The sequence below is a fragment of the Diplodia corticola genome (genome assembly GCF_001883845.1).
Source record: "Diplodia corticola strain CBS 112549 chromosome Unknown scaffold59, whole genome shotgun sequence".
Taxonomy (NCBI): domain Eukaryota; kingdom Fungi; phylum Ascomycota; class Dothideomycetes; order Botryosphaeriales; family Botryosphaeriaceae; genus Diplodia; species Diplodia corticola.
This window is the reverse complement of record NW_017971538.1, coordinates 84,259-108,362: the sequence shown is the minus strand read 5'-3', so window position 1 is coordinate 108,362 and position 24,104 is coordinate 84,259. Positions and strand designations below refer to the sequence as shown.

The 24,104-nt window shown below is 58.5% G+C and overlaps 7 protein-coding genes across 7 annotated transcripts; 2 read left to right on the top strand and 5 right to left on the bottom strand.

Moving 5' to 3' along the window:
* Positions 1–103: 103 nt before the first annotated feature.
* Positions 104–2,569, bottom strand: BKCO1_5900034 (uncharacterized protein; the record flags this gene model as incomplete). The annotated part of the gene is made up of 4 exons (XM_020277623.1): positions 104–210; positions 258–2,174; positions 2,233–2,409; positions 2,470–2,569. 4 exons carry the CDS (start codon positions 2,567–2,569, stop codon positions 104–106), a joined length of 2,301 nt encoding a protein of 766 aa, XP_020126817.1.
* Positions 2,570–3,230: 661 nt separating this feature from the next.
* Positions 3,231–5,178, bottom strand: BKCO1_5900033 (transcription initiation factor tfiid subunit 12; the record flags this gene model as incomplete). The annotated part of the gene is made up of 2 exons (XM_020277622.1): positions 3,231–3,485; positions 3,538–5,178. The coding sequence occupies 2 exons, from the start codon at positions 5,176–5,178 to the stop codon at positions 3,231–3,233; spliced, it is 1,896 nt and encodes a 631-aa protein (XP_020126823.1).
* A 1,378-nt stretch (positions 5,179–6,556) lies between these two features.
* BKCO1_5900032 (uncharacterized protein) lies at positions 6,557–7,844 on the bottom strand (the record flags this gene model as incomplete). The annotated part of the gene is made up of 2 exons (XM_020277621.1): positions 6,557–7,243; positions 7,518–7,844. The coding sequence occupies 2 exons, from the start codon at positions 7,842–7,844 to the stop codon at positions 6,557–6,559; spliced, it is 1,014 nt and encodes a 337-aa protein (XP_020126822.1).
* Positions 7,845–9,225: 1,381 nt separating this feature from the next.
* On the bottom strand, positions 9,226–11,958 carry BKCO1_5900031 (complex i intermediate-associated protein 84 protein; the record flags this gene model as incomplete). Its single annotated transcript, XM_020277620.1, has 2 exons — positions 9,226–9,394; positions 9,569–11,958. 2 exons carry the CDS (start codon positions 11,956–11,958, stop codon positions 9,226–9,228), a joined length of 2,559 nt encoding a protein of 852 aa, XP_020126821.1.
* A 283-nt stretch (positions 11,959–12,241) lies between these two features.
* On the top strand, positions 12,242–13,041 carry BKCO1_5900030 (mitochondrial 37s ribosomal protein rsm18; the record flags this gene model as incomplete). The annotated part of the gene is made up of 3 exons (XM_020277619.1): positions 12,242–12,350; positions 12,409–12,782; positions 12,850–13,041. 3 exons carry the CDS (start codon positions 12,242–12,244, stop codon positions 13,039–13,041), a joined length of 675 nt encoding a protein of 224 aa, XP_020126805.1.
* A 3,673-nt stretch (positions 13,042–16,714) lies between these two features.
* Positions 16,715–18,635, bottom strand: BKCO1_5900029 (udp-galactopyranose mutase; the record flags this gene model as incomplete). Its single annotated transcript, XM_020277617.1, has 6 exons — positions 16,715–16,872; positions 16,926–17,781; positions 17,851–18,201; positions 18,270–18,350; positions 18,416–18,485; positions 18,541–18,635. 6 exons carry the CDS (start codon positions 18,633–18,635, stop codon positions 16,715–16,717), a joined length of 1,611 nt encoding a protein of 536 aa, XP_020126778.1.
* A 1,268-nt stretch (positions 18,636–19,903) lies between these two features.
* On the top strand, positions 19,904–21,404 carry BKCO1_5900028 (uncharacterized protein; the record flags this gene model as incomplete). The annotated part of the gene is made up of 6 exons (XM_020277616.1): positions 19,904–20,028; positions 20,082–20,149; positions 20,209–20,214; positions 20,270–20,487; positions 20,540–20,947; positions 21,003–21,404. 6 exons carry the CDS (start codon positions 19,904–19,906, stop codon positions 21,402–21,404), a joined length of 1,227 nt encoding a protein of 408 aa, XP_020126779.1.
* Between the last annotated feature and the right edge of the window lie 2,700 nt (positions 21,405–24,104).

Sequence of the window (24,104 nt, the reverse complement as noted above, 5' to 3'; positions counted from 1 at the left end):
CCCACCAGTACTACCCCCACCACCACCACCACCACCAACCTCCCCCATCTCCACCTCCACCATCGCCGCCCCCAACCCCGAACTCCCAGGCCTGCCACCACCATCAGAACCACCTCTCGACCCCGACCCGGACGACCTCATCCGCCTCATGGCCGGCACGGCCGCCGGCTCGGCCTCGGCCGCCGCCTGCGTCGCCAGGTACGCCAATTCCTGCGCTGGGCGCAGCTTTGGCGACGAAGACGACGAAGGAGAGTTACGACCGCTGCTGCTTCGCGACCAGTCGACCAAGGGGCCCTCGGACTCGGGGCCAGGTACGATCACGGTTCCCGCTTCCATCGCGGGAGCGAGATCGAAGGGTGTGGTGGAGTTGCCGTTGCCATTGTCGCCAGCAGCCTGCAAGCCGTCGAGACGCCTCTCGGCGGCCGCGTCCTGCAGCCGCACCGCGCGGTCGCGGGCGTCGTTTTCGAGCTGGCGGAGCCAGCGGCGGGCGGCGGCGCGCTTGAAGCGGGCGTAGGGGCCGAGGTCGTCGGCGGGGCTGTAGCCCCTTGCGCGGATGGTGCGGTCGGGGTCGAACCAGTGGCGGACGAGGCGCCACTTGAGGCGGGCGAAGACGTTGGATGGGGAGGACGAGGGAGAAAAAGGAGAAGAGGGAGAGTCGAGGCGCGGCCCTTCGCGCGTCCACACGCGCGGGTAGTTGTCGCTGAATTCGTGGAAGAGGTGCTCGTAGACGCCGCGCTGCGAGTCGGTGGGGTCGTTGTCGAGGCCGGGCCCGGCGCGCTTGAAGAAGAGCCAGAAGAGGACGACGGTGGCCATGAGCGGGACGGTGACGATGAAGTACCATTTCAGCTCGGGGTTGTTCTCGTCCTTTGAGAAGATGTCGACGTTCATGCCGAAGAAGCCGCTGATGAAGGTCAGCGGCAGGAAGATGAAGGTGATCCAGGACAGCCGCCACATGCTGGTGTCGAGTTGGAGGCCGAGGCGTGAGTCGCGGATCTCGACGGACTTGTACATCATGTCGGATAGGTTTTGGGTGGGCTTGATGAGGTCCTCGTTGACCGAGTTTGCTATCTTGTCGAATTCCTCGGCGGACTGCGAGATCCATTCGTCGGGTCCTTCGTCGCCGGTGACGTCTCCCATCATGTTGCGGACGTCTTTGGCGAGGTCGATGTGAAGGTAGATCAGCTTCTCGACCTTGAGCCACAGAGACGAGTTGATCCACAGTTCGGGAGCGCGAGACTCGTCGGCTGGGTTTTCGTAGATCTTGTCTTCCAAAATGCTGACGTGAGTCTCGCAAGCCCGCATGAATCTCTCCCATCCCACGGTGATGGCCTTGAAGACGTCCTTCAACACCAAGTCCATGCACTCGACGGCCAGCTGTTCGTCGGTCGCCTTCTGCTCCTTTTTCAGGTAGAATGGCAGCCGGCGCCACCTCGCTTCGATCTCATTTCTCGCCTGGATCAACGTGTCCTCGGGGCTGTTCGACTGGGAGTTCTCGAAGACGATGATGGTGCTTCCGTTATCCAACTCTTCCAGATGCGGAAAGTAGCCGTTGCCACTGGCCTCCTTGTGGCGGGAGCTCCGGTGCTCGTACTGCCTCTTCAGCCGCTTGTACTCGCCGTACTCCTCCTGGTTGTACGGGTTGCGCATCGGCATCTCAAAGTCGGCGGCATGCAGCTCGGGCCGGTCCTCGTGCGGCTCGCGATGCTGGACGTAGACCGACAGGCGCTGCACGAAGACGTCGTGACCGTACACGGGCGTCTCAAACGCGTCGTACGCGTTGAGCTCCATCATCTTGACCTTCTCGTCGTCGGCGTCCTTGTTGTACTTGCGCGCGTCGTACTGCTTCAGGTAGTCGAGGCCGAAGGCGCAGCGGCTGACGCCGCGCCACGGGTCGCGCTGCGGGCGGAAGGCGCGCGCGTTGAGGACGGGCTTGCCCGCCCGCTGCTGGGGGCGCTCGAAGCGCGCCCACCGCCCGAAGGCCGTGCCCACGATGTCGTCGTCGTGCTCCATGTTGAACTTGCGCAGCAGGTAGTTGTTCGCCCACGACGCGTTCTGCACGTGCACCACCCGCAGGATCGAGGATGCCCGCAGCGCCCGGTTTTCCAGCAGCGAGCGCAGGCCCTTGAGGCTGCGTATCTCCTGCGCCGAGATGCGTCGCTTGCCGTCTTCGTCACCTGGTGCGTCCTAGGCGTGAGCTGAGAGTTGTCTAAACAGAGGGAGAAATGGACGCACTTCGGCCCAGGTAGTCGACGACCAGCACTCGGCCATCTTTCCAATCGGATGGGTCCCATGCTGTGTTCCAGTCCGGACCGGGGCTGCGTCTGCGATGGGTGCGTCCGTAGCGCGGCTGTTCTGGCGGGGGTTCCGTTCTGCGTTTGGGCAACGTCTGCTCGGGGGTTGGAGGGTCGTCTAGAAAATCCCATTAGCATGTTGTCCGCGGGCCATTGCCTCGGTGTGCAGGGAACATACCTGATTGCACGCTCTCTAGCGGCTCCTCGTAGCTTGTGTCTTCGACGGAGATGGAGGGTGCGGAGAAGGTCCGCCGAGGTTCTAGCGGCGGCGTCGCCATACGGGAGTGCGGGATGGCTCGGGCAGCTTGTACGCGGTACGATGGTCGCGCTCAACTGCGCCTGGTAGCTGCGGAGAAGGCACGAATGTATATGCGACCGAAGGCGGAAAAGGAGACGGCCGAGCGTGTCTGAATCATGAAGAGTATATTATTTCTACCCGTAGGGCTGTCAGAGCCGCAGCGTCTCTTCCCCGTGGCGCGCGCTGCAGGTGACAGGCGCCGAGCGCGGCTGAGTTGCGAGGACCCGCTCCTGCTGACCCAAAACTTTCCCCGATGCAGCAGTAGGAATGGTCAAAGAAGGCACAGCCGGGCCAAGTGCGGCCGATCGGTCAGCGCGTGTGCTCCGCCTTTTGCTGCGCCGATGGGGCCAAGATGCCGATTTTCCCATGCACGAGTCACCTGTGCACACCACCACGGCCTCCCTCTGGGGGCCAAGAGCCCGCCATTCCTGCTGCCTTGGACCCTCGCATGTAAGCTGCTGCCTCCCGTAATCCGTGCCGCATCCTATGACCATCTCCCGTTGCACGCCCGTTGCGCCAAAGAATGCTACCCTAACCCATCCGGATCCGCGAAGAAAAAGCCAGGCACGCGCGCAGCGTCCCGGCCAGAAGAAGAAGAAGAAGAAGCTTTTTGTCCACACACACCGACATTGTCGGCCCGCCTAATCCGTCTTCCCACCCATGACCTTCGCGGCTTGCACGGCATTCATCTTCTGGGTCCAGCCTGGCGCCGGTTGGAACTTGCGAACCGTGCGAATCTCGTCGGATGCGTAGCCCGGGATGCGGATGTTGTAGTTGCGCTCCAGGATGTTCTGGATGTCGCGGATTTCCAGTTGCGACGACTCGCGCAGCTTGGCGAGCTTGCACGCCGACGACACGACATTGTCCAGGAAATCGTCCGCCAGCTGGAGCATCGCCTGAATCAGAGGTTAGCTCGTTCTCCCTGGGCCCAGAGTGCATGTGCCTTACCTCCTCGACCTCGGGCGACAGTGCTTCACCCGTAGGCTCACCCACGCCCGTCACCTGCCTCACCAACTCATCGAGCTTCTTCTTGCTCAGCACTCGGTTCTCGTCGCCTTCCAAGTGATACTGCGGGTGTGTCGCCATGACGGGTTGTCCCATCATACCGGGCGCGCCGTTGCTAGGTCCTCCGAGAGTGGGTCTGGCCGGTCCCATGTTGACCGGGTGAGGTGGCGGCGCATTGAGTGTCTTGGGAATCGGCATTTTGGGGTTGGCGATCTGATCAGTACGGTTGCCGATGGGCTGGTAGCCCTGAGCTGCTGGAATCTGCGGCGTGCCGCGGCTTTCGGAATACGTGCGCGCGGCGGTTGCCATGGCCTGGCCGTGCGTCAAGGGAATGGGTCCGTTGGGGTTGGCGCTTGGTGGGTGAGGCGATTGTTGCATCTGGTTCATCTGCGACGCTTGTTGTGGGTTGAGTGGAGGTCGCTGCGGGTTCATGGGTTGTTGTTGTTGCGGCGTTTGCGCGCCTTGCGGTTGCATCTGTCCGCTGAAAGCAGGTTGGCCTGGCTGCTGCGACCCCGGAACCCCCGGGCTCATCGGTGACTGTTGCTGCCGGGCCGCTTGCACTGCCGGGTTGGTGGCAATGGACTGGTTGTTCCCAACCTGCCCGGCCTGCTGTGGCTGCTGTGGCGCATGGCCGGCCTGGCCACCCATCGGCATTGGCTGCTGCGATTGAACCGGCGTGGGAGGGGCCACGGGAGTCTCGGACTTTATATGCTGTGCAGCTGGCGGCTGGGGAGCCTGCTGCGGCTGTGGCTGCGGGGTCTGCTGGACCGCAGGTTGCTGCTGAACCGGTGGCTTCTGCTGTTGCTGGGGAGGTTGTTGCGGCTGCTGTTGTTGCTGCGGCTGCTGCTGGGCCTGTTGATTTTGCGCGTTCTGTTGGGCCGCCTGCTGCTTGAGCTGCTCCTGGGTCTTCCTAAACTCTTGGACCGATCTCTTGACCTGTGTAAACTGCGTCTCCATCTGCGGTTTCTGGGCGATCCAGTTCTGCGGAATCTCCTGTCCGCTGTTCTGGCGTTCGGCTATCATAGCTCCTATCCTCTTTAAGTTTTGCGCGAGTTGTTCCTGCCTGTGAAGCATCGAAGCATAGTGATTCTTGACATCCCTCAACTTGGCTTCCGCCTCGGGCGATCCGGCAGGGATGTTGGGCGGCAGCTGGAACGGGAAGCTGTTGATGTGCTGTACGATTTGAGGTGGAAGAGGCTGCTGGCCGGTGGGATGCATGGCCTGTCCTGGGGCTTGCTGGGTCGGCGGTTGTGCGGGCTGGCCCTGTTGGCCCTGGCTTTGGGGTCTGTCGGCTTGGGGTTGCTGCTGTTGGGCGGGCTGGGCCTGCTGTCCGTCGCCCGCACCGGCTGCCTGGGCTGCCTTCCACTCGTTCATCTCCCTGCCCATTTTCTTCGTAAACTCCAGCAGCTTGGCGGCGGCCGTCTTGTACTCGGTGCTATCTTTGTCATGTTTCTGGAAGGCTTCGTATAGGCCTGCGACGCCGCGGGTGTATGTGGCCTTCTGCTGATCGGTCAAGTGCGGAAGTGTCTGGATTTGGTTGACGCGGATGCCCGGCGGAAGAGGACGGGGTTGTTGAGCACTCATGGTGGCGAGGGGGCGGGATGACGCGCTGTGAGCTGTTGGGTGGGGTGGTGAAGCTCTTGGGATACGCGTGCGCGCGTCGGCGCTGGCGTCGGCGCTGGCGTCGGCGGCGGTTGCGGGTCTGCGGAGGGGGTGCGCGAGGGTGATGGCTCAACACCGGCGACCCGCGAAAGATGAGGCGGTAATGCTGCGGGGAAGGCCCGGTGCAAGGGTGAGGATCTGTACGTGGTGTTAAGATGTGAGGCTGGATGTTGATTGAAACTTCGGAATAGGCTTCTGCGGAGGATCGGTCCCTGTCCGCGCTCTTGGTCCGACCCACACGCACCTGCCCACGCCCAAACCTTTTGTCTCCACCTCAGCCCCAATACCTCAACAAACCACCGTCGCAGAGTCGAGTCAGAGAAGAATGCTATGCGCACATCCTCGCAGAACCGCCTAACAGAAGTTGTGCAGGCCCATGGTAGCCGACTCCATGCGCTGTGCATGTTCGGCTGACGTCACGTCCTGCGCATGTACAACGTCTACGGATTTCCATTATTCGCTCATAGAAAAAATAGTGGCTCCCAAAGATAGAACTCACCGTTTCAAAATAGTACATGTAGGATGGCTTTTACGGGATGGCCTCCGGTTCAAGGTGTTGTATGAAAGCACGACATTATCATCGACTCCACGACCACCATCATACACATGGGTCTGAGCATTCCAGAACCGAGTCAACTAATTACCTTCACGGAGACACAAAGCCCCATGGAATTGTTGCTGCATTCAACAAGGATAAGACAACAACGATGTTGTTTCATGAGGCGCTGCCTTATATGCGGTTGGACTATTTGAACGGAAAGGATTCCTGGTATTGATGGCTACTAAACCACTGCTTACATGCTTCAACGAGCAGCGTTGTGGTAGCCCGGGGCCATTGCTTAAATTGTCCACGCGGGGTACGTACACGCGAGTGAGGATCTAGCGTCCAATTTAAGTGACTGATACTCGTATTGCCGACGCAGGCAGACATCGCAGTGGCCAAGAGCGGCGACATATACCGGCCTTTACTGAGAAGGTAAATGAGGACCTTGAAATACGAGCCATCCTACCATGACAGCAATTGCAAAGATCTCCAAAAGTTGCACGAAGCCCTATGGTGGAGAAAGGTTCCGATTTGTCGTACAACGCCTTGAACGGATCGACCCGATGGCGCGACGATGTCTTTTGGCCAGAGCGCAAGAAAGTCCGAAGACACACACACACACACACACACACACACAGAGAGAGAGAGAGAGAGAGAGAGAGAGAGAGAGAGAGAGAGAGAGAGAGAGAGGGAAAAAAAAAGAAGCATATCGAAGAAGAAAAAAACCTTATTATCGACCGCGCTCTCAACCCCCAATCAAGCATTCTCCCTCTCCCTCTTCCACCCTGCCTCCTCCGACGCATCCATCTCATAAACCCACCGCCGATGCCCCTCTTCCGCCTCCATCTCGTGTATCGGCCGCCCCTGCACCTCATGGGCCCCGGCCCCAGCCCCAGCCCCCTCCATCTCATGCATCTGCTTCCCCTGCACCTCGAACACCCCGCCGCCGCCGCCGGCCCCCAGCTCGGCCCTCACGCGCTGATCCCCCATCATCTCCACCACCTCCCTACCCTCCACCTCCACGCCCCCATCACCACGAAGCCCACTACCCTCCTCATCCCCACCCTCCCCGCCCCCCAACCTCTCCCCCACATCCCTCCTCCCCATCCTCCCCCTCCTCTCCCCCCTCCACCCCACCAACCCCCCCACCACCCCCACGCCCGCCAGCCCCACCATCGCCGCGCAGCACGCCCGCGCGCCCGCCGCGCGCGCCGCCACGTCCGGGCTGGTGTCGTCGCCGAAGCCCTGGTTGCTGGCGTACGTCTCGGGGGTGAAGAAGGAGGGGAAAGAAGCGCTGTCCACGACGCCGTCCCAGGGGAGGGCGAGGGCGGTGGCGCGGTCGAAGTCGGCGAAGGCGTAGGCGGTGGCGGCGAGGGTGCGGGCGAGGGCGACGAGGGCGAGGGCGAGGCGGGCGGGCGTGGGGCGGATGGTTGGGGGGTTGGGCTGTTTCGGGGGGGAAGGAAGGGGGGGGAGTGGTTAGTTAGGTTGGTTTGGGGGTGGATCAGAGAAAAGGGTGTGGCGGGGAGAAAGAGAGAGAGGGGGGAATGAGTGGAGAGAAAGGGGTGGAGGTGGAAATCAAGGAATTGGGATGGATTCGGTGTTTTCTTTTTTTTTTTTGGGAGAGTGGATGGAAAGTTCGGGATAGGTGCTAGCTTGTGTTCTCATGGTTGTGTCTTTTTCTTGCTGTTCTTTTTCTCCTTTTCGTCTTCTCACATACCTGTGTGCCCGTGATGTTCAAGACCAGAGGGCGGCCGGAGTAGATCAAATAGCCGGCAGCAACGGCGTTCAGAATGCCTCCGGTGCCAGCCCACACGACGAGCGCGGAACTGGCACGGTGGATGACGAAGCCGGGGTCCTCGACTTCGATATTGCGCGCAGTGTACAGAACGTTGGCCATAAGCGCCATCGTGAGGACGCTCAGCACCAAACTGGACGCCTGCAGCGCCAGCGAGACGGTACGCATTCTGCGACTGCGGGTCGGGACCGCTGTCGCGCCACCGCTGCTTGTTGGCGCCGCGGCGACGGCGTCGAAGATGGCGGGCATTTGCGGAACGGCAGCGCAAGCGACGGTGATATGGCAACACCAGCTTGGAAGGGCGCGACACGGAACGAAAAGGAGGAAGGAGGAGAAGACCCAGTCAGTCGGAAGGATTCGACCTCCCCTCCAAAGACTCAGATGGGGCGCGGCGAGGTTGCTTCAGCTGGCTCGTCTCCGAGTTACGGAGCATCCCGTACTTGAAGGAACAGCACCCACGGGCTTACGGACTTTAAAACCGTTCGCACCGAATAATAAATACGATTGGCCGCGGCGATCCACTCGAGTCGGCCATCAGCCAAGAATAACGCGGCTCCAGGTCCCTGGTCGGCTTGGTGGGGGCGGAAAGGTTGGGGGGTGGAGGGTGCTCGGCGGTGTGGCGATACCCTTGTAATAAGTCGGGCAAAACATGTCAACGGGACGGGAGGGCTTGCATAGTTTTGTATGGTGGAGAAATTCGCGATTGGTTGACCTCTTCATAACGGCACCTGGCAGGATGAGCGCACAGGCGGAGGGTGAGAAGTGACAGGGTAGTGGCGCCGGCACTAATCGTACGCGAAGACGCTTGGCTCCTGTTTCCTGCTCCTGCTCCGTTGTGGCAAGGGCTCGTAGAGGCAAAAGGAACTTCGTGGCTTGTGGACGACTCACACCCAAGGGCAGACTCGTCGTCGGTTCAGGCGCTGCCGTCATCGCGGCAGCCAAAAACGGCCTCTTCTTTAATTTCCTGTGTCAAGTTGATGAGTTGCGCAACTCCTTGCGGTGACGATGCACGAAAGAAAGGATAGGCGAATGTGGGAGAGACGACCAACAAGGAGTTGCATCTGAAGCGTCGAGGAAGGTGCATGTGTACGGCCGTGTGCCGACACGGCAAGGATGAGTGTTGTGGAGAACTGGGGCCTTTGTCTTGGCAGTATCGCTTGCGGAGACACCGTACATACATCCGCGGGGACGAAACAGATGTTTTGCCTCTCCAGAAACATCCAGCCTGCAAAGCTGCACACATCTATCCACAATCCGCTTAGCAGATGGCGGGCGTATAATTCAAAGAATCAACCTCGAGGAGTTGAAGTGTTCATCCCTGGCACATTAAGCTCATGGGTACATCCGCCATGCTAAGGAGGACAGATCCATTACCTTCAGAAGCTATAATACCACATCCTCCACACGCTTCAATAAACATCGCTGCCGTTACGTAGTGATACATGGATTACATTTTCAACATACCAGTTCAGGTTCCCTGATCTTCAGACTTCACCCCCAAATCCCCAAACCATGACCTCTGTTCGACTTCATTTTCCCATCCGATCCGGTGCCTGCCCGTGTATACACCTCACTCCACCCCTCGTTCATCTACCACCTGATTCCAACTAAGAAGAGCAAGCAGTGAAAATCAAGGCAACAACGAACGATCGATGTTGAACAGCCTCGGCCCATCATCCGTCTTCCTAGCACCCAGTCTCTGCAGCTCCACCCACCGGGTCGGGTACTTGGCCTGGATCCAGCGCTCAACCTCCTCCTGTTTCGTCACGCCGTACGCGGCATTGAACAGCGTTCCCAGTCTAACAAAACCCGTTAGTCAATCGAATATTTCCAATGGAAAATCGTCACAGTGCCGTTGAAGTGGGGGAATGGAATCACCGGGAAGGATGCGGGAGGAGAGCAGAAGGGAGGAGAGGGGAGGGGGGGATAGAAATGAGGAGAAGAAAAACGAGAAAGGAAAAAATCATACTCACAAGAAAGCATCCGGCCTCCATCCAAACTCCTTCTCAGACCTAAGCAGTACCATCTGCGCCCCTTCGATATTCTGATTCCCCGCAAGCGCACCCACATACGCCGCCTGGATCTCCTTGCTAATCTCAATATCCATCTTTCTAAGGCGCGCCCACAGCTCCTTGGCGCGCCGCTCTCCCTCAACCGGCATGCGCTCGCATGTGCGGAAAGCGATAGGGATGGAGTTGAAACTCGGGCCCTCACGCGAATTGACGATGTCCTCCCAGAACCCCCAAGCGCGGGCGGGCAGGCCGCACTCCGTGTACGCCAGCATGAGGGCGTTCCTCAGACGCGTGTCCGGCTCGAGGTCGAGGTCGAGCTTCATGGCGTTGTGGACGGCGTCGAGCAGGCTCCGGCACTCGCTTTTGCGCTCGTCGTCGGCGTCGACGTCGGCGTCGTCGTCGTTTTCCTCCATCATCAACGCCGCCGCCGACGACGACGACACGCGCGGCGCCGCGGCGAACTTGGCGATGCCCGTCAGCGCCGTCACGTACGTGTCGGCCGTCGCTCGCGACGCCTTGTCCTCCAGCTCGCGCATGTGTGCGAAGACGTGGCACGCCATGTCCGCCCGCCCGCGGTCGAAGAACTCCTGCATCATCATAGTGCGTGTCTCGCGCGGCAGCTCTGCGAAGATGGTGTGCGCGATGATGTACGTGTCCCAGGCACGGGTGGTGGATGCGCGCTTGCGGTCCATGACCACGGCCACGAGCGAGTCGGCGATCTCGAGCCGCTCCTTTGCGGAGAAGTGAAAGGAGTGGGTTTGGAGGAGGTCAATGACGTCGTGCAGCTCGTTGTGTTGGAGGTGCAGCACGCTCAGGGCGGAAACAGTCGCGGGCTCGAAGTCGGCTTTTCGCTCGTTAAGATCGTCCACCAAGGTCATGATAGCGTTGAAAGGGTATTTCCGTGATGCGCACATGGCCTGGATGAGCTTATTGGCTGCCAGGGAATTCTCGCCCTGGGAACAGTCTTCGCCTTGGAGAAGCTTATAAGCAGCCCGCGCGCCGTCAATGTCTCCGCCAGAAAGCCGATATTTGACCTGGAGGTAGTAAGTATCAGCGTTCGGATGGATTCCCCATTTTAAGCCAAGCGCGATATATCTCTCTGCAAAATACGGCTCGTTCCGGGCCATGCACCACCCGACCAACTTGTTAATCGTTTCGACATCTGGTTGTACCGATCTCTCGTCAACGAAGGTCCTCCGCACCATGACGTTGATCATGCGATCCACTTCATCGACGCCTTTGCCAGAACCAGCAGCCCAAAGAAACAGAGCATCCCACATCGCTTTCGCTCTTGTCAGGCGATCATTGGTCGGATCTGAGTAAAACACCTCGAGAGTTTCAAGCATTGAGCGCACGAGCGACTGGCCCCACTCCATGTCGTTGTGCTGAAGGCAGCAGCTGAACATGGTACCGTACATGTGGGTGATATCAAGCGTTCCACCTGGGACTTTCGTGATCTCCTCATACACTTTCTTCGTGGCCTCCAAGTCGTTACGATTCGCATGAATTTCGAGCAACTTCTCGTTGACCTTCCGCACGACGCCTGTCGGGATGGCGAGCTCTTCCATGATCCGAAGCGTCTGCTGTTCTTCGGCATGGTTGCCCTGTGCGTAAAGCTCACCTAATATGGTCGCCCAGGGCACAGCGGCGCCATACTCCTTCGAGTGGTCCCAGCTATGCTTGTTGTATTTCTCCACCAGCAAATCGCGAGCGCGTAAGGGCTCGCCGTGAACAGACATGACCACAACCGTCTTTGACAAAGCTTTAAACATGGGATTGTAGGAATCGGTCTCTTTGGCATTGGCGGCCCATTGAGCATCCATGAATTTGAACAGCTCTTCCGCAAGAAGGAGGTGGGTCGGGCTCCTGGGGGATATGGCCCTGCCCAAAACATCCAGAGCGGCTTGCAGCGTTGTCTTTGTCGGAAGCTCCGCTCCCTCAGCGGTGAGTTGGTTGCCTATGCGCTTTTCGTCCAGATAGCGGAGGGTGTTCAACACATGGCCAGCCTCGACGTCGGTGAAGGCGCCGCGCGAGTCCATTTTGGCTTTGATCAGCGTGTTGAACGCCTCGCAAATGGTTTTAAGATGTGGCGGACGTCTTTGCCCGGTTTGGGCGTGGTTGAGGTCGACCAAGCTCGCCAATCCTGGCGCTAGATCGGCGGTTTTGACCTTCCGCGCAGACTCACGCGCCAAGCCGAAGAAAGAACGCGACTGAGCGAAGCCATTGCGGCGGACGGTTTGGGAGCGCGGCTGCAGGCAGGCATTGGCGCGGCGGTGGAGGCAATCGCGGTAGACGATGGGTTCGTTGGAAAGAATCCTGCGAATGACCAGCCGGGTGAGGTGGGCGGGCATGGCGGCGGGGAGCTCGGCGGCGGCACGGGTGGATGGAGGAACAGCGGCGCGAAGTGAGTTGCGACGAGGCCTAATGGCGCATTCTGGAGGCGGATTGCGGGAGATGCGAGAGCTGGGCTGGCAGGGCAATTGCGGCGGAGAGGTGGGTTGGCGGCGCGGATGACGACAGCCAGTGGGCGGCGACGCGAAGGTCAAGTTCCGCAAAAACTCCAGCGCCAAGCATCGCGGCTGCTCGCGACCGCCCGCCTGCCCTCGACTCCGCAACAACGCCGCCGCCCGACAGATGTCTCTGCTACGACTGACCACTACCCGGCCATTGGCCGCCCTGCGCGGCGCGCCTGTTCGTGCTTTGTCCACCACCGTCGCCAGGAACCAGCGCGATCCAACATCAGGTACCGCATCCGCACCTCCCCGTAAGCCGCCACGCGCCGACTGACCCGCGCCCTTCAGACCTGTTCAAGACAGTCATGTCAACGTCGGACATTGAGAGCCAGGACAGACCCAACTACTCCCGCTTCCAGCCCCGCCAACCACAGCAGCAATCCCGCGATCCGGCGTCTCCCACTCCCCGCTCCTCGCCTTCGCCCAGCCAGTACGCCCATGATATGTTGCAGCAAAATATGCCGTCCACAGCAGCAGAAGTCGACTTCATGCGCCTTCGCGGCGAGCTCGAAGGCCAGATGCAGCGTCGCTGGCAGGCTGGCGACGTCTACTCGCCACACGACCTGACCGGCGTCGAGGCCAAGAAGTGGAGGCGCACGAAGCGGATCCCCAGTCTCGATGCTTTCGAGACCTTGGCCCTTAATCCGCTGAATGAATACAAGGTACGGCTGTTCGAACATGTGATTGCGGAGAGGCGAGTATCGTGTGCTAACACGGGCATGCAAATAGAACTTCGCCATCATGTCTGAGTATATCACTGAGATGGGCCGCATCAAGCACTCCAATGCTAGCGGTCTCAAGCCTAAGAATCATCGGAAGGTAGCCAAGGCGATACGGAGAGCGATTGGCATTGGCATCATGCCCAGTATTCACGTCCACCCAGAGTTGATCAAGCCCTCGCACGGTGCCCCGCCCACGTAGCGTCCATTACGTGAGAGTCAGTGGTAATGGAGCGGAGAACAGAGCATTGGCGAGCTACTTGAGCTGTGGTCCAAAACTTGAGCCTTGGGGTCATAGAGGTGTGGACTCATGCTGGAGTTCTTTTTCTTCAAAGGTCTACCTACACTATACGGCATATCCGCAGCATAGGTCAAGGCTGTAAAGAGACGTGTAAACTATAAGCATCGCATCTTTGCATTAGCGCATTCTGGATTTTTCGTAACCACAACAGGGCTCACATCTCAGATACGGTTCAGTGACTGGACGATGAAAGCTAGCAGGTGGTGAACGACAGACACACCAAGGCCGACCCAACTTCGCGCATCGCCAGCCATAAGTGGAATAATTTCGCCGCTGCACTACCTAGTCCCACCGCTTTTTCCTTCCGCGGGACATGGGCATCGATGAGAGCTCCCAAACAATGTATGCCGTATGGGCGGTCAGGTATAAAGACCGCAATGGACTGTTCCGTTACGGGTTTCAAAAAACAGTCATGAGGGACATCCAAACATTAAAGACAATGAAAGTCAACTGCTGTTAGGTGATGCATTCAGGAATATTAATAACGGTGCGTAGAAATGGTGATACAAAAAGTACATTCCTTAGCATCTACTCCCACTAACAACTTTCCGCAGTGTAAGAGTAGGCATATCCAGTCAAGTTAGCTATTTTCTTCTATCAAAAAGTCAAAGCAGGTGTCCGAACGTACATGTGGGATTCGAAGTTGCACATACAAACACATGCAGGTACTGTAAGCCTTCTAAGAGACTGGGATAGGGTTACTTATACCTCTCGCCGCTCACGCTAAGGTAGGCTTACGTGATGAGATGGTAGCTATGATCTATAGCTGAGTGGGTCTTTGTCTGCAATGCAACGTAACGCGATCTTGACCAACCGTTTCCCACGAACCATCCTAACTTTCTCCTCTCGGGCAATGTAGAGCTTGACGCTATTACGATAGTGCCAGCCGACGCTCTTGCCCTCGTACTTAGGCAACTAAAGCCAGGATCCCGATATAAATGTGAGCAACCTGAGCATTTTTACATGCGCAGATGAAGCCAATATCCAGACGTGGATGTGAGTTATCAAAACTCTCCTATGTGGGCATCTGAAGCCAATACCTAGACGCGAGTGCGGAAGCTCTAAGCTCCCTTACATGGTCAGATGCAGGAGCCAGCATCTAGACGTAGGTATAATTTTTTAAGACCGTACAATGCATCCAGACGGAGGATTCAGCTGCCCATCCTCGTGTATATTACCTCATCCACGAGAACGAGCCTCGTGTTCGGGGAAAACCAGAACAGCCCCAGAAATGTCTCACACCACCGACGCTCGGACCGGGAAAGCGCGATCGTGCGTGGAGGTGCGAATAAGATACCTGCCCGTAATCGCTTGCACATCCGCAGGATCCCGCGCCTCGCGCTCATGTCTAGACCAGACGCTTTGTCCACGCTCACACACACACCCCTCGCGCCCCGCACCCGCCGTTGAACACGAAGAAAGACTCCACAATCCCCCGACGGCACCCGCCCACACTTCAGCCCTACGAGAGCCGCGGCCGGCGATCCGGGGTAAACGGGCAAACAACGAACAAGGGTTCAGAAGGAAACGAAAAAAAATTCACGACTCCCTGCGGGCCTATTGACGACACACCGCGCCACCGCATATTGATGGATCTCGATGCTCGTCACTGGAGAAATGCAGATCTCTCACGGTAGGTAGCGTCGTTTGTATGGTGAGACCGAACAAGGTTTGGTGGGCGGGAAGGGCATTGAAATCCCCCATATATATGCAACGCCAACCAACGTCAAAATTTTGCGTTCCTCCCCCAATGCATACCAAAGGAGTAGCTACCCGCAACCGTTAAGCAAGATTCCTTCTTGGCAAGAGATAAGCAGTTTAGAAAGGCAAAAAGAAAAAAGGCAAAATAGAAAATCGAAGCTCTCCCCGCAACGGGTATCGTGGCTGTTGCTGGGGGAGGGGAGGCCGCGTTCAGGAAATTTAGTGCTCGAGACTAGCCCAATTGCATGTCTCCCTGCCAACAGTTTCGTTCTTTGCCCTCTGGAATTTTCCCTGGTTCCGATTCGGGCAAGTGAGTAGACGCCGCCGCGGGGGGCGCCGGCGGACGATGCCGAACAACACCTAGCACCAATCCGGCAGTCTCGCGGAGCATCTTGTGCGAGGAACGTGCCGTTCCCGCGGATTGCCCATCTGCTGTCCCGTGTGATGCATGTCCCGGTTGCTTCCGGCGGTGGACGGATGCCAGCGGCACTCTGCAGCCCTACCGCAGAAACATTGGGGAGAGGAGGGGGGCAGGGAAAAAGAGATGGCGGAGGAGTTGCACACGTACCCTCCCGTCGCTCCTCTCCTTTCCATTTCGTATCTTGTAGATCAGATTGCGTCACTTGGAGCCCAAAACCTAAACAAACCCGGGAGATCATCTGAACGGTCCCTTGGGAACGCTTAAGTTAATTTTTATCTCTGACCACCCCCTCTCATTATCTGACCCGAGATCTGAGACAAAGATCCCTGGTGGGAAAGCAATGGATAGTTGGAGGCCCGAACCACGGTAATCACCGCGGCAGGCTCAGTCCAATGGGAAAGGGGAGCAGGTGCCTACTGCTACGCACTGCATGAAATGATCAGGCGGCAGGTCCTGCGCATTGACAGAACCATCACCGCGCTACGTTTCAGGAAGGCTTGTGACAAGGCAAATCCAAGTGTGACATCATCGCCGCGTTGACTTGACCATTCTGTATTCGATGTGTAATTGTATTCTTCATCCATGCGTAGTTGAAGCATTTGACCAGATGTGGGCGTACAGGATCAAAACGACAAAAAGACATCCAGCCATTGACTTCAGCTCTCCACGTAAGCACGGCAGAATATTCCTTGCGAGATAGGGTTGAGATGAGTTCAATCCATGTGCGGCAATTTCAAAGGCGGAAGAAAATTTCTTATGGGTCTGCCGTGACAATGGACACCAACGACTTGTTGGCAAGGGGATGGTGAAGTCCAAACGATGAGTTCCACCCACACCTGGTCGAAGTCTCCACCGAAAGGGTACCGGAGATATTCCCCTGGCCGTTTGCATCGTACCTAATCCAGGACCCTGCATCATCCCTCGCCCTTGGTAATGAAACGTTCGGCACATGCGTAGCGTGCCACGTCACAAGGCACGTTGGTGACCGGAACAACCCATTTGACACTTTTTACATGACAGGTGACACCTCTCTCTCTCTCGTGGTCGTCGTTGTCTGGATCAGGGGGTACGGATGATTCAAGTCCACGTCGTGTGCAAACCTCGTCACCGCCGTGTTTCTGCAACTTGGATGTCTTACGCATAGCATTGATCTAGCGTCTACAGAGCTGACTATTGAAGTGCCCTGATATCATCTATCCCACCTCCCCACCCTCCACAAAGTGTATCTTTTTTTCTCAGTTAAAAGTTCTAAAGCTGCACGTGCATGCCAAAAGGGAAGAAATCCGTGCACACAGCAGAAAGCATCCGAAATGCATCACAAACCCGCGAACTGTCTAGTCATTCGCTCAATGCCCGCCCAAAGCCCAAAAGGTGTCTTAATTCGCCATCAATCGTGTCCATCCCATCTTACACTGCGTCGTCAGATCCAGCGGTCACACCGGGGTATCTAATTTAGCGACCGCCGCTCATGACATTCCAGTACTGAGGACCGGCCTCCAGGCGCCTCTCGGTGTTCTGGCGGCCGTTGACGAAGTCGGGGTAGTTGAGCGTGAGCTCGACAGCGCCGGTGGCGATGTTGTCGGCAGCCTCGACACCCAGCATGAAAGAGTCTGTACGCCTATTAGTGAACGAGCTACGTGCAGAGGGAAGGGAGGCTACTTACGATCTTGGTTTCCGACTTCGTACTTCCAGGAGCCAAAGCGACCACGCGACCAGATGTCCTGAGCCTGAAGACGGGGCAGAATCTGCTTCAACGCGCCGTCACGCTCAAGGCTGGGGGTGGGGTAGCCGTGGTCGAACTTGCGGTGGTAAGTAGAGACGATCTCGTCAGTGGGCTTGAGCATCTCAGTGTTGACAAGACCCTGAATGCAGTCCTTGAGGAGGTTGGCCTCATCAACGGGCTTCATGCCGGACTGGGAAACCTCCAGCATGATGGACCAGTAGGGACCCTCCTTGGCCTCAGAGCTGCCCTTCTCACCGCTGGCGGTGTAAAGGGTGGGGAGCTTCTTGGAAGCCTCAGGCTGGTTGTAGGGGGAGTAGTTGGAGAAGATGGTGGCACGGTAGAAGGGGCAGTTGTCCTCGGGGAAGTACAACCAGCACTTGTCACCAATGCGCTCAGGGCGCTCACCACGGATACCAACACCAATGACGTGGGTGCTGGAGTAGTAGAGCTGCTGGGTGAGGCCGTAGAGCTCCTTGTCGCCCATGGCCGTAGCCAGGTGGTCAAGGGCCATGGTGTTGACGAGCTGCTTGTACTTGACGACGGTGCCGTCCTTGAGGGTGACCTTCTTGGCAGCGGCCTCGACCTTGGTGACGGTCGAGTCCTCGCCGAAGCGGGTCTTCTCCTTGGGGAGGGTGTTGGCAACGGCGATCCAGATACCACCGGTGCCGTCACGGGCGGGGAACTTGAAGGTGGCGTTGGGACCCCAGTTACCAGCAGTCTTCTGGAGAATGACGTTCTTGGTAACGTTCTTGAGATCGGGGGCAGCGACACGCTCGCCGAGCCACTGGCATTGCATCTGTTGACGACGTTAGATCGATAATCGTCCCATCGGAGCTGTCCCGAGCGGGATCTGCGTGGCACTGACCTTGGTGGTGGGCACGGCCCAGACCTTGTAGTTGTACGGCCTCATGAAGAGGTCGGCAATGCCGGTACCCATCATGCGGACAATCCACTCGTCGAAGTCCTTGGGCTTGGTGCCGGAAACACGAGCCTCAAGAGCAGCGTCGATCATGCCGTCCATGCACTTCACCTGCTCCTCCTTGGGCAGCATGGAAATGTTGTTCTGGAACGGGTACGGGACCCAGAGGCCCTGGCAACGGACGTAGGAGATACGCTGGTGGGTGTACCAGTCGGCCTCGTTGGGGAGAGCCTCGTCGATGCAGTCATCGAAGTACTTGTAGTGAGAGAAGATAACGTGGCCACCGACATCGTACAGCTGTGAGGGGCTCGTCAGCACTGCGGCGGTTCCAATTGCGCGTCTGCGGAAGCGGAACGGGGACTCACGAAGCCCTCGTCGGTGGTGTCGGTCGAGGCGAGACCACCAGGAACGGGGTTAGAGTCGATGATCATCCACGAGGGGCCATTCTGCAGCGACAATTAGCTGAATTCCTTGATGGCGGGGCAGAGGCTCGCGGCGGGGGAATGCTCACGATCTGGTTGAGACGCTTCGCAGCACCGAGACCCGTGGGTCCAGCGCCAATGACGAGAACGTCGATGTTGCTACGAGCGGTCAGCTTCAATGGCAGCGGGGGGAGCGGCGGCGAGGACGACGGACATCTCTTCCTTGGTCATGGTGAATCCGGTAGCGCTCTGGAGGATTTCCTGAAAACTCGGGACACGCTTGAGGGTGTTGCGGGCCAAGTTCAGCATGCGAAAGGCTGCGGAGGCGGGCTTATAACGAGTGAGGTGGCAGAGAAGGCGGTGGAGGGGAGGGCTGTCTGGGGAGAAGTAATGGCCTGTATGGAGGCAATTTGATATGGCTAGCGCGCACGGGCGCTCCTGGCGTAACTGGCACCCGCGGCCCTGCGTCTCAATTCGTGCGTTTCAGGTCCAGAGCACCCTCGCCCCGCCGCCAGAAAAGGGGGATCGACGGGCTTGTTGATTGCAAAGTGTCAACTCGTCCAGCGCCGCCCGCCGCAGCTGTGCGCCCAGCCTTCCACCTGCCAGGGCCCCCCGATACCACGCTGGCGGTCGTGCTTCCGGCCACGCACCGGCTGGGCAGTGCGGGCGGCGCGGGAGGATGTGCGGCGCGATGTGCGCTCGCGATGACCGCTCCTCGCACGCCCCAGCCCAGACGGCGCGCGCGCTCGGCGGCCAGCCACAGCTTCTTGTCGCGGTCCGCCTGAGCAGCAGCGGCGGCCCACCCGCCCGTATTCTCCTGCCCGCTGCTGGGCCACCGATGAAGTAATCGCCAGGGCGGGCTGCTATTTCAGGAGGGCGGGTGGGTGCGCCGCCGCCACGAGAGTGCGCGTCAGCTCTTCTATCTGGCGGCGGTGCGGCGCTCGACGCGGCCGTCAAGCTTCCTGCATTCCTGCGCGAAGAGGCCAGGTTGCACGGCGGCCCTCTGGGGCTGACGCTCGCCCCATGCCCGCCGTGCCCGCCGGCGGGCGCCCGTGAGCGCTGCGCTGCCCGCGATTCGCCGCCGCGCCGCACGCAAGGCAAGGCCGCCGCAGCACCCCATAAAATTGGCCCTTTGCTGCCCCTGTCGCTGCATCCGGCCGGGCAGTGCGCTAGCTGATCGCTGTTATCTGTCCCGCGGCCGTTTGATGAGGACCAGCCAGCGCGAAACGCATGCCTGTGCTTACGCGCAATCTGAATCGACGCTCGTCACCGCCCGGCCAATCGCCGCCGCCCCAAGCCCGGATAATTCGCAGTCTCCCATCTCATAACCCGCCAACGCCTTTTCCCTCCTGAAGATTCCCGCTCCCTTTCCTCCAACAACACCAAAACCCCTCTCTCACACTCGTTCGACCTTTGTGTAGCATTCCCGTGCTCCCTTGCCGCCGCCGCCGCCCGAGCCCACCGCCGCGCGCGATACACTAGACTGAGGGCCGCCCAGCTTGTTGCGCCGCTCAAGCTGCTCCTCCCGCCTCATCGCCTTCCCTCCCGCACACTACTGCACCACATTCGCCGCACAAATGGCCGACGAGAAGACGAGATCCTCCGGGGACGGCGTTCGCGACGCGTCGCTCCCTACCGTCAACCCCGATGCCGTGCAGCCTGAGCCCCCGAAGGCTGCTTTCCACCCGGCTGTCTACATTGCGTGAGTTTGAATCGCGCGACCGCTGGCGCCCGGCAGCTGCTGACACCCTCCAGCGTCTGGATCTCGTTGAGCTCCAGCGTCATCGTCTTCAACAAATGGATTCTAGACACCGCGGGCTTCCGTAAGTTGACCCCGCCAGCTCGACCATTTCCGAGCTGGAATGCTGACTTGAGACACCAGGCTTCCGTACGTGATCCCGAACCTTGCCTCGCTCGCAGCGGTTATTCTGACTACAATCCAGCTATCTTCCTGACCACATGGCACTTGACCTTCGCGACTTTGATGACGCAGGGTCTGGCCCGCTTCACCAATGTCCTGGACTCGAGGAAAAAGGTCCCGATGAACGGCCGTGTCTACCTGCGCGCCATCGTCCCCATTGGTATCTTCTTCAGCTTGTCCTTGATCTGCGGTAACCAGGCCTACCTGTACCTCTCTGTCGCTTTCATTCAGATGCTCAAGGTGGGTCTCCGAGCTCCACTCTGGACAACTCGAATGCTGACCGCCAAACTAGGCCACTACCCCGGTCGCCGTGCTGCTCGCAACTTGGTCCCTCGGTGTTGCTCCACCGAACATGAAGACCCTCGGCAATGTCTCGTTCATCGTCATTGGTGTCGTCATTGCCTCTTTCGGTGAAATCAAGTTCAACATGGTCGGTTTCCTGTACCAGGCCGGTGGCATCGTCTTCGAGGCTGTGCGCCTTGTCATGGTCCAGCGCCTGCTCAGCTCCGCTGAGTTCAAAATGGACCCGCTCGTTTCGCTCTACTACTACGCTCCTGCTTGCGCCATCATGAACGGTGTCGTTTGCATGTTCTGGGAGCTTCCCCGCCTGGGCATGAGCGACATTTACAACCTCGGCATGTTCACTCTGATGTGCAACGCGCTGGTCGCTTTCCTCCTCAACGTTTCCGTTGTCTTCCTGGTGAGTTGTCGATCTATCGCATTTGTCCGCATAATTGGCGCTAACAGACCCACAGATCGGCAAGACCTCTTCCCTTGTTCTCACCCTCTCCGGTGTGCTGAAGGATATCCTGCTCGTTTTCGCCTCCATGATCATCTTCCAGGACCCCGTCTCCGGTCTCCAGGCCTTTGGATACAGCATTGCCCTCAGCGGTCTTGTTTACTACAAGCTTGGGGCCGATAAGCTCAAGGAGTACCTCGGTCAGGGTGGCCGTGCCTGGGCTGAATACGGCTCCCGCCACCCCGCTCTGCGCAAGCTTATCGTCTTCGGCCTCGTTATCTTCATCGTTTTCGTCCTTCTCGGCGGTCTTGCTCCTCGCTTCGCCCCCGAGTACAACCAGTACGCTAAGGACAAGGTTACGGGCCTTCTGGGCGAGGGTGCTGGTACCGTCCCCGCCGTTCCGAACGGCGCTGCCTAAGTGAGACTGTCGATTTGGCTGTGTCGGTCACATGCCGCTCCAACGCACCCAGACGCGACCAGGCGACTCGAAACTCAGTCTCCTCCCTCCCGAAAACGAGTTCAACGTCCGTGTCTTAACGAAACCTTTAGAGACAATCTTTTTAATAGGCCTTGGAAATACCGTCGGTATTGGCCCAGGAGTTCCTTTCTCTCGTCGGGGTTCTAGGGATAACATTTGGGACCGGTCACACAGGACCAGTGTTATAGATGGGGTTTAGGGCGCAAATTCGTATCAAGTCTGCTCACACCAAAATTCGGCTCTGCACGCCCTTTCCTTGATTTGCCTTCCTCGACTTGTGTGCGTTGAGATTGGTGCACAGTCTTTTCTCTGGGAGATGGCTCGGCAGCGTTCACAAGCACGAAGTCTTTTTTTTTCACTCTGTTTGTGCCGCCTTTTTCACCTTGTGTCAGCAACGTTGGAACGCGGATGATGGATAAGTGATGCGGAAGACCGCACACGGATGACGACTACCTGATCCAAAAGCATTCGGAATATGGATGTACTCTAAATCAACAACATACGAAAAAAAAAAAGTATGAAAAACTGCCATGCCGCCAGATGTACAAGTGCATGAGACCTGATGTGTTGACGAAGCCAAGAGCTTGCAAAGGAGTCATGCTGCACGCCGAGTCAGGGATCTTGCATACGCCGCGATCGCGCTCATGCAAGATGCAGGTAAGCCAAAAGAGAGAGGCGAAAAGGGGTATGGCTGGTTCCCAACAACCAACCAACACCCCAAAGCGATGGAAATAGAAGCGAAAGTGTGGTCACCGGTTGCAAGCGACCTAACCAGCCACACTGTATTGCGCGTTCTTGCAGTAGCTTGATTATCAACCCGCTACTTCGTAACGCTAACTGTGTGCATGCTGCCCACTGCAACCCCGTATATCGTCCTCGGCTTGCCGCAGGAAGCGGGACCATGATGGCACGCTGATGACAGGGGCGAGGCGTCTTGGAGGCTGACAGACTGCGCGTCTGCTCATCATGTTGACTTCAGCCTCACTAGTTTACATTCAGCCGCTACCTTAACGTTCCTTATCCCTCGTAGGAGAAGCTTATTCTCGCGGTGTCTGCACGGCCGGCTGACGGGCGCTCCTGGCCAGCTCGGTACTGACCAACCAACGAGCAGACAAAACTAAGCAAGCCGGCATGAGCCACCGAAGTCTGCATGCTGGTATTTTAGATAGCATAGCATGGACGCTGAGCCTCCACCCTGTCTTGTTCCCTGCTCGTGCCCCCCCGTCCTGCGGTCACGGTTGTAAGCTGCGCCGCGCCCTCTGGCTATGCTAATCCTCCTTTTTCCCATAGCAGCACCAGCCGCACGCGCTACTCTGCCGGCATCAACAAGCCTTGGGGTCGAGAACGCAGGCCGTTAACAGCGCCCAAAGACCGCTAGTTCTCGGCACGCAGCGAAGGCAGTCCAAACCCACCGGCCGCTTTGAGCTTGGCTCCCAGCTTGGCGGAGGGAGAGCCAGGGCCGGAGGGCGAGTGGCGTCGAAGAGGCGTTTTAGGGAGAAGGCGGGCTACGATTATTGGGGGCGTTCCATAAGCCTTCCATGCGAAAGCCCTTTGCGCATTTTTGCCCGCCGCGCCGCGCCCGCCCGCCCGCTAACCAGCCAGTCAGCCAGCCAGCCAACCGCCGCCCTGCCCCCTTTCCATCTCTTCAACCCTAACCTGAGTATAAAAGAGAACTTGGCTCGATCAGGACCAAATGCATGCAGTGCCAAAAAAAAAAAAAAAGACATGATCCTTCGGTCCGTTCCTTTCCCAGACATGTCGGCAATTGTCGCTGGGTGGCTTGCGCGTGGGCCGTCGAAAAGATGATTGGTGACATGGAAGGCAGTCATGGCCGACGCCGGGGCCAACGTCTCTCCGATGTCGACGGACGGGGAGCGGGCATGGAGATTCTAGCTCGGGCACACGGACGACGCTTTGTCTGGGCCCGAGCACTTTCTATGGCGTCATAGATTCCTCTGGGTCCCCTAATGCTTTTTTTGTGTCTCCCCTTCTAGGTATCTGGTGTTGCTGGGGGGAAGGAGGCCGGCTTTGACGGTATTCGTTGCGTGCCTTTTTTTTTTTTTTTTTGGCTGCGTTCCACAGGCAACAGGCCTTTGCCACATGCTCTCGTCAGGACGTGCGAGCAAGCGCGCGACAGCGCCAGCTGGCTAGGAGGAGAGTCATGACGACAGCCGGTAGCTGAGCTGGAGTGGACTCTCGCGCGGACGTCTCCACAAGTGATAGGCGTCAGCGTGACCAGGTGAACGGAAGATGAGGAGAGAAGGGATGGGGACGGTGTGTGCTTGTGTGTTCCTGCCACATGCTGGCCGGGCGAGAGCAGGCAGAGACTGGAGATACAACTGCAACCCGCCGGGTCCCTCCGGTGCTGCGATCGGCGGGCTGGCAATTTCGCGCTGCTCGGCGCTGCTCGACGCTGGTTGGCTGCGCGGCCAGCAAACGCCTGCTTCCCGGCCGGACCCGCTGCGCTGGTTTGTTCGCCCGTCACAAGCGCAGAAGCTGGGCCTCCGAGGGGTCTCCGCTCCGCCCCTCCCCTTTGATGATGCGCGCTTTCGCCGGCGGGGATGCCTAGGGCGCCATACCGGAGGAAAAACCAGCCAACACAATTATTAAAGGGTAATCGCGGCATGCAACACGTGTGCG